The 8,768-nt window shown below is 50.5% G+C and overlaps 1 protein-coding gene across 1 annotated transcript; it reads left to right on the forward strand.

Annotated features, from left to right (window-relative positions):
• Positions 1 to 3,751: 3,751 nt before the first annotated feature.
• On the forward strand, positions 3,752 to 6,777 carry LOC144373846 (uncharacterized). The gene is made up of 3 exons (XM_078036806.1): positions 3,752 to 3,849; positions 6,113 to 6,210; positions 6,376 to 6,777. The coding sequence occupies exons 1-3, from the start codon at positions 3,789 to 3,791 to the stop codon at positions 6,643 to 6,645; spliced, it is 429 nt and encodes a 142-aa protein (XP_077892932.1). The 5' UTR covers positions 3,752 to 3,788; the 3' UTR covers positions 6,646 to 6,777.
• Positions 6,778 to 8,768: the final 1,991 nt, after the last annotated feature.

Consider the following 8,768-nt stretch of genomic DNA (forward strand, 5'->3'; position numbering starts at 1 on the left):
AGTTGGCAGTCATTTTCTTGTGTGTGAGAGGGGATATGTTGCTGGTTGAAGGGAAGGGAGCCATTGTAGAATGATTAGGGTGGGTAGGTGTGGGTCACAGACAACTGGGGGCCTTGGAGGGGCCCATTAGTGTCCTAGTTTGCATGTATATGAATAGAGATTCAGCGGCTCTCTCTGCAGAATTTTCCTGGGTGTGGAGTATCCATCATGAGACTCTGGTGTCCACCTCCAGGGGAGCCATGTTGAACCACTGCACCTGCTGGGTCCGAACCTCCTGATACCCCAGAAAGCACTGACACTCTCGAGCTCAGCAACTTCCATGCCTATCATTAAAGAGTCCTAGTGTGTGTTGTGCCCTGGCTGTCAGGACCAAAGCACCTAGGGCTTGTGCCTGGTCCACACAAAAATACAGCTGCATCCCAGACCAGAGCAGGGATATGGAAGTCCACTGGACCATTCCTCCCATATTGATGGGACTACAGTGTGTCTGTACAAAGCCTTTTGGTCCTTATTCTCTTGTCCCTGTAGGGCATAGCAGGTTGAAGCAAACTTTTGTACCAAGATTGGACTAGAGGCTCATAAGAAGACCCCACATGATCACATGAAGGCCTCAGGTAGCAGGGTATCAAGATGGTGCCCTTGTGTTGAGAGCTCACTTGTCTCTGATTGTCCTTGAGCACTGTCCTCTGGGTAGCTACTCCCAAATTCCCTCTCTGATGAGCTTTCTCCAACCCTGCCAGGACAAGACTCCAGTCATCATCCGCAGGGCCTTAGATGCACACTTGCTCCAGCAGGAGGATCCAGAAAACTACGAGCTTCTGCAAATTGTCTCAAACCATCAGAGTAAGTGGAATCATCAGAGGGTAGGGAGCAGTGAGTCACAGTGGGCTCACGATAACTGGGAGCCAAAACACAGTGTGTGTTGGCCCAATGCCCAGGAAGAGTATGGTGGGACTTGTGCACAAAACAAAGTGTAATGATGGGGCATAAATCTGCAGGTTCTTCATGTTCCCCAGGGGCTGTGGACCTGCCTATCATGTTTTCTTTCCTTGGCCTGAGGAGGCATTGAAAAGCTATTATCCACGAGGGGCCAAGAAGAGAGGCTTCTTTGTCTTGTGTCAAAGAAGACAGACAACCACAGGGTGCCTACTTTGGCAGCCTTTTCTGACCTAGATGAGTACATGAGAAAAGCAGTTCAATGAAGAATCATTTCTGGCTTCCAATCTTTCTATTCACTGCAAACTGAGTCCATTTAGGACCAGAGGCCATTTCTAGAGAGAAGTGTGTGGTAGAATAGAACCCTCCACTGCTTGTAAACTCAGAGAGAGAGAGAGAGAGAGAGAGAGAGAGAGAGAGAGAGAGAGAGAGAGAGAGAAGAGAGGGGAGAGGGGAGAGGGGAGAGGGGAGAGGGGAGAGGGGGGGAGGAGGAGGAGGAGAAAAATGAAAATAAGTTGAAGGAGGAGACAATGAATAAGAAGGTCAAGATGACTATAAGAAGAAGCATGAGAAGAAGATGAAGAAGAACAAGAACAAGAAGGAGAAACACAAGCCGAACAAGAAGTATAACAATAAATTGATTAAAAATGTGAATGAGAATTATACTCATGAGGAGGAAATGCAGAAGTGGGGAACTCAAGAGAAATATATTGCTCTGGATGGCACAGCCCTGCTGTGGACATCCTCCACCCACGCTCAACACACCTCCAAACCATACCCCTCAAATTAGTGTAGCCTTGTATGAGTGGATGAATCCACTGGCAAGGTGGAGGCACCCACCATCAAGTGATTCCCCCAAACCCATGTGATCATTGCTGCAGTGGGGAGAAAACCTTCAACACATGAGTCTTTGGGGACCAATCCAGATACAAAGTCTAGCTGTTTCTCATTGGTGGGTCCAACGTGAACTAAGAGGTTCTGGGGTGCGAGGGGCTATTTCCTTGAAAAGTGTTCCTGTAGTGGACCTCCTGTGCATAGAGGGTCCTCAGGGAGGAATCAGTGGGGAGTCTTTGGTGGAACAGTAGCTGGATTTGGGGGCTCTCAGGTCTGTGTGTGAGATCTGAGCTGGCAGAGGCTCTCAGTTGTGGGGGATGTTGGGTAGTGTATTCCTTGAGTGTCACCTATCACGCCTCTGCCCCTGCCTCTCCAGAGCTGAGGATCCCTGCTGATGGGAAAGTATATTACGCCCTGGATGGAGGAGTGAATTATAACTTTCTTCTTCGGGAAACAGATGCCAGCAAGTCGTTGAAGGTCAAGCCAAAGGAGGTAAACAGCCACCTTCTTCAGTCTTTACTCCTGGTGCCACTCCACATCCTCCAAGGGGACAAGAACCTCAGGTTCTGGATGGATGTTGTAGAACGCCCACAGAGCCAACTGCCAGGCTGGGTGGGGTGCAGTTGCTGGGTTTTGCTGATGTTGTCATCTCCCACAGTTCTTGGAGCCTTCTGTGGCAGTGGCATCCAGGATCCCAGCAGCTGTGAGCAGCAGCTCTACAGTGGCTGCAGGATCATTGCCCCAGGCCACCCAAAGCAATGAGTGGTGCATGAGAAAAGTCACCAGTAGCAGCTCCTCTCTGCTTCACTCCAGCGAGCAGGTGGAAGACAGCCGCTTTGTTCACGTCCTCCTAAGAGGGACAGAGCCTGAGGGAGACAAAGCGCATCCTGGTAAGCCCGACAGCAGGGCTGCCTCCTGGGTGTCCACACAGTGGAAGGCAGGAGACACAGCCAACCCCGGGGCTGTGGTGGGAAATAGAGGTCCGTCGTAAGGGCTTGACCTGAGGAGGAAGAGCATCAGCATGCCCAGCTCCAGCGGTGAGTTGGCCTGTGTACTGTGGGTTTTGCAGGCCAGAAGTGCAGAAGGAAGTGCTGTGGACAGATGAAGGCAGAGACATGTCCAGGGTGCAGGCTGCAGTGCCTACAACTTGGTATTCTCAATGAGTGAGGTTGGAGCAGAGGAGGTGGCAGTGACTTGTCACATGTGTAGGAGGGGATGTGTTCCTGGTGGCAGGGAAGAGAACCTCCTTAGCATGACTAGGTGTAGGAATTTGGGGTCGGGATCACCTGGGGGGTCATGCCAAAGCTTTGGAATGTCAGCCTTTGCAGGTATGTGAATAGGGAGCTAAAGGGGTTCTTGGCAGAATTTCTATGGATGTGCAGTAGACACGCTAATGCTACAGGTGTCCAGCTGCAGAGGAGACATGTTCAGTGACTGCCAGTGCTGAGTCAAGTACATCATTACAACCAGACTCGCACCGAGCTTCCAGAGGCCAGGGCCTATCAAAGCTATCATGAAGCACTCAAGTGCACACTCTTGTATCTGAGTCTGTTTTGTGTAGTGGCATAAAGGACCAAAATTTTCAGTGCATTTGCCTCTTCCACCCACAAAGGCAGCCTGCATCCCAGAGCACACTTTGTGTGCAGATCCCTTGCCCATTGATGCCATCTCAGTGAGATGAGAGTGTGTCTGTGCATAGGCAGTTTGGTCCTTTGACCTGAGTGGAATGTGGCTCCCCAGGGGGAGGGGAGATGGCAGGTTCAGGCAGATATTTGTACCAGGATTGTTCTAGTAGCACATTGCAAAAACCCAGGGGGTATATGGAGGCCACACTCAGGTAGCAGGATAACAAGATTGTGCCCTTGTATATGTAGCTGAGATTTCTCCTGAATGTTTGACCACAGTCTTCTGGGTAGCTCCTCTAAAAGCCATTCTCTGATGAGATTTGTCCCACCCTGATCCAGGTGACCTGTCCGGAGACAGTGACAAGCCTCATCCACAGGGCCTTGGACCAAAATATGTTGCAGCATGAGGATGTGGACAACTTTGAGCTGCTGAGAATGATGTCTGAGAATGAGAGTAAGTAGGACAATCAGACAGGGGGGAGACATGATCCACAGTGGGCTCAGGATAACTCACAGCCAAGAGAAAGTGGACCTTGGCCCCAAAATACCAAAGTGTGGTGGGCCTGGTGCAGGAAACCAAGTGCAGTGATGGGCGTGTCCAATGTGGAGGGGCTCAATGAGGCCCCAGGGGGCTGCTGGACCTCCCTAAATGTGTTCTCCCCTGGACCTGGTCTGGCAATGCAAAGCTAATATCAATGAGGGCAAGGCAGAGAGAGGCTCAATCCATCATCAGTTTGGTTTATGGCTCACTGATAAGGATGCCTTCAAATGAAGAGGAGGCGAACATGGGTCCTGATTGGATCAGCATTGCTGTGGATGGAAGCAGCACAGGTTCTGATCCATGGCCAGGATATGAGAAGTCTTGCCTACTCAAGAATGTCAGGATTGCAGCAACTGGGAACAGGACTCAGTGAAGAGGAAGTCAAGGCCAGGGGACAGCCTGTTTGGGTTCTTTTGGGAACAATTCCAAGTCCTCTGTGCCTGGGTGCCCATCTACTGAAGATATCAGAATGGCCAGGTTATTATTCCTTCCAGCAACAAAGAAGGGCTCTGAAGAACGTAGGCCACAATGCTGAGCTGTCCACAATGCAAGTGCTCTTTCCTTTCTTGTGAGCCAGACACTCCTAGCCTCCACCATCCCAACCTGTCCACAATAGAACCCACCATCTGTCGGGCACGTAAGTGAGTTTTCCCATTTTCACACACCGCCTCATTTGGGTTGGCTCTGTCTCACACATGAGGAAGACTGAGGTGCAAGGAGCTGGGCAAGGGGCAGTGTCTGTGAATCTCAGGGACTTGGGAGGCAGCGCAGGAGGATGGGGATTTCCAAACAGCCTCAGAAACTTAGGGAGACCCTGTACCCAAGTAAAAAGGCCTGGAAATGGTCTCAGTGCTTAGGTGCCTCTGGTTTTATCCCTAGTAAAAAATTAAGTCAATCAATAAGAAATTACCAAACTGAGAATCTATGAAGGTGATTTCAGAATCAGACTTTCAACCCAAGCATCAGTTGAGAGAAAGCTCCAGACCAGGGGAGGTTTGTGTGTAACAGACGTCAAAAGGGAGGACTACCGGGGGCCTGTAACCCACTAGGTGTGATGGCATCCTAGATTTTGGAAACCTTGTTTTCATTGGGGAAGCTTTATGGAGGTGGAATCTATTTTAGCAATCCTGGTCCAGATGAGGTGCTGACTACCACAGGTAGAAGCCTATCCAGAATGTGGTGTCTGTTATCCAGTCTTTCCTGACTGTGACAATGACAATGAAAGGAAGTCACTTGTCTTTGGTCTTTGTTTCACTCCCGGCCATTGATTGAGAACTGATTTTATCTTGGACTACTGAACAGAGGCTGCATCTGGGCAGAAGAGTGTGATAGATTTGAACTCTTCAGAGGACACCCCACCATTGCCAGAGAAAGAAGGAGAAGGAGGAGGAGGAGAAAGAGACACTCCCGAGTGGGTAGAGGATCACACGATGAGGATCAGGAGGAAGAAGAAGAAAAAGCAGGAGGTGAAACAAAAGGAAGGGTGGAGGGAGATACACAAGAAGAAGAACAAGAAGGAATCATGTAAGAACAAGAAAAAGACCCAGAAAGAACTACAAGAAGATGCAGGACAGAAAGAAGAGCCAGAAGTAGAACAAGAACCAGAATACAAGTACCAAGCAGACAGCTCATAATGAGAAACAAGGGAAAGGAGAGCGAACCTAGAAAACAATAGAGTTCTCCAGGGAACCACCCTGTTGAAGTCCTCCCATATCCATGCCCAACACACCTCTGATGGATACCACTTCTCCTCCGCGTATTCATCCATGAGTGGATTCATCCAGGGCAAGGGGATGAATTCGCCCACCATCCAATGCTTCCCTGAATGCCCATGTGTGAGCATGGCTGCCCTGGGGAGAAAGGCCTAAGCACAGGAGCCTTTGCCAATCCTGATGCACAGCCTAGCAGTGTCACTTTGGCAGATCCAACCTGCACTGAGAAGTTCTGGGGCCCAAGGTGCTGTTTCCATTGCCAGGTGCTCTTTTGGTTTAGAATCCTGTACATCATCTTCTCCAGGGAAGAATCACTGAGGGAGTCTTTGGTGGCACTGTAGCTGGATAGGAGGGCTCTCAATTCTGGTGCAGGCTCGCCCTGGCGGAGACTCTCAGGGGGTGTGGGTGTTTTGTGGTATAATCCTTGAGTGCCACCTAACAATTCTGTCCACTTCGCTCTGCAGAAATCAAGGTCCCTGACCACTCACTCGTGTATCTGTCCATGAATCCGGGAATAAAATATTTCATCATGAGGAAACGCCCCGAAGTCAAGGGAAAGGAGGTAAACATCTACCTTATTCAAGCTGTACTTGTACTGCCATTCCACTACCACCTGGGGAAATAAGAAGCCTCATCACCTAGACATATGTGCTAGGAGCCCATAGAGCCAACCGACAGGCTGGGTGGCTTTCTGTTTCTGGGTTTGCTGATGTTCCATCCCCCACAGTTCTCAGAATCAACCTGCAAGTCCTCCAGGCCGCTTTCCCACAAGCAGGTGGGAGACACCTGCTTAATTCACGTCCACTTAGAAACACAAAGTCCAAAGATGGCCAAGAAGGTCCTGGTAAGCCTGGGAGCAGGGGTGTCCCCTGGTGCTTACACCTGGGTGGGGGGCAGACACTGGTCCAATACCATGGAATACTCATGCCCTCTTGCATTGGAGCTTCTGGAAGATCAGGAGGATAGATGGGAATCAAGAAGGGAGAGGTCAGTGTGAAGGGCTGGAGTTGAGATGAGGGAGAGCAGCAGCTTGTCCACCACCATGTCTGAGGGAATCTGTGTGTCAGAAGGCAGCATGCAGTCCAGAAGGGCAGAGGCGGGTATGGGTGACAGATGAGAACAGGACAGGACCTAGGTTGCAGGTTCCCCTGTATGGGATGTTGATGTCTATGGAGGAGGACAGCAGTGTGAGGTTCTGCATGTTCCTTGAACAAGGAGCTGAGAGGGTCTCTCTGCAGAGTCGATATGGATGTGGAGCAAGCACACTAAATGTCCAGGTAACCCAATGACCACCCTTGCCGGATGAGGTGCCCTCCTACACCCCAGCCAGCACTGAGCCTCTGGAGGCAAGGAGCTCTCGTGACTGTCTTTCGTCACTCCTGTGTGTGGTCATGTTTCTGGGTCTGTATTTGTTCCTGGAATCCAGACCAAAGCCTCTAGGTTTTGTGCCTAGGCCATTCCCAATGCCGCCTGCATCCTCGGGCAGACCTGGGATCTTGGAGGCTATTGTCCCATTCCTCCAAACTTTTGGGATGAGATTGCATCTGTATGCAGGTAGTGGGGTCCTTTCACTTCGAGAGGAGTGCAGCTCCACAAAGAGCAATGGCAGGTCCAGGAAGTCCTATGTACAAGGATTTGGCTAGTAACCTATGGGAAGAGCCCGCCCAATGAGCAGGAGGCCAGCTTCAGGTAGTAGGGTCATGGATGTTGCCCTTGTATTTAGAGTGGAGGTGCCTCCAGAATGCCCCTGCCCACTGTCCTTGAGTAGTCACTTCAAGGCCCATTTCCTGAAGGCCTGTCTCCCATGCTGCTCCAGGTGACCTGCCATGATAGGGCTCCTGTCGTCATCCGCAGGGCCCTCGAGCTACACTTGCTTACTCAGGAGAAGCCGGAGGAATATGAGCTGGGCCAAATCATCTCTCACCGTCAGAGTAAGTGGGACAATCAGATGGCAGGGAGCAAGGGTCAGGATGTGGACTCAAGTTAACTCTTAGCACCAAAGAGTAGTCTCTGACCCCCAAGAACACTCCAACAGGGTGTGTTGGGGCTCGTGCACAAAGCCAACTACACTTCTGCTGGTGGAAGGTCTTGAGGTCCAATGGTATACCCCAGTGGATATTGTGGCTCCCCACCAGGTGCCTCCCCTGGACATGAACAGGCATCTAAAGCTGACATCAGTGAGGAGTGAGGAGAAAAGCCTCTTTCCAGGAGCAGTATGGTTCTGTGGTCTGGGATAGGAGTGGTTTCAGAGGAACATGGGAATGCATGGGCTAAAGAGGGAACTGGCATTTTGTGGATTGAAGCAGTAGGATTGAAAGCCTTCTGTATGATCAGAAAACCACTGCCTGGGCAGAGAATTGCCAGGATTCTAGCAAGCAGTAACAGGATGAAATTGGGAAGAAAACACAGCCTGGGGGACAGCCTGAATCATCTGTGTTTGGGCAAATTCCCTGGTTGTCTGTACCTGAGTCCACCTGCCAAGGAGTGATCACAATAGCCAGGTTATGATCCCAAATTAAAGTCAGATGAGGGCTTCCTGAGCACGTAGCCACAGAGCTCATCTGATAATAATGCCAGCACTTTTTCGTTGGTTGACTGGTTGGTTTTTGTGAGCCAAACACCACAGCAGCCATTATCCCAGCCTATGTATGCTGAAGACCACCATCCCTATGAGTTCTAGGATCAATTTTCTCCTATATTAACCTACTGTTAGGTTAGTAGAATCTATGGAAGAGGAAGTCTGTCTGGGACCTTGGTGGCCTTAGAAATTCATAGCAGAGATCCCCACATCCAACCCAGAAGGGATGGAGAACAGGCTCTAGGTTAGAGGAGGGCGACAGGAAACAGGTGTTCAGAGGAAGGAGAAGCTGGCTGTTGTATTCCCCCACCCAGGGTCATGGCACCACTGGGCCATACACCATGTTGGAGGGAAGCATTCCCTTTGCTGGTCTTTGGAACCATTGTTCTCAATAGGGCAGCATTTGGAATGTGGCCTCCATTCTCTGAGGCTGGTCCACATGGAGGTGGGCTCCACCAACACAGAAGCATGGCTCTAATGTGGTATCCGTGCTGGGTAGCCTGTCATCACTGTGGCCATACTTGAGGAAAATAACTCAGAAG

The sequence above is a fragment of the Ictidomys tridecemlineatus genome, unplaced genomic scaffold (genome assembly GCF_052094955.1).
Source record: "Ictidomys tridecemlineatus isolate mIctTri1 unplaced genomic scaffold, mIctTri1.hap1 Scaffold_51, whole genome shotgun sequence".
In the NCBI taxonomy this organism is placed as follows: domain Eukaryota; kingdom Metazoa; phylum Chordata; class Mammalia; order Rodentia; family Sciuridae; genus Ictidomys; species Ictidomys tridecemlineatus.

Excerpts from the sequence above, each read along its gene's own strand:
- LOC144373846 (XM_078036806.1), top strand. The coding sequence starts at position 3,789 with ATGTTGCAGCATGAGGATGTGGACAACTTTGAGCTGCTGAGAATGATG. Across the intron at positions 3,850-6,112 it reads AATGATGTCTGAGAATGAGA|AAATCAAGGTCCCTGACCAC; the intron begins GTAAGTAGGACA and ends TTCGCTCTGCAG. Across the intron at positions 6,211-6,375 it reads CCGAAGTCAAGGGAAAGGAG|TTCTCAGAATCAACCTGCAA; the intron begins GTAAACATCTAC and ends CATCCCCCACAG.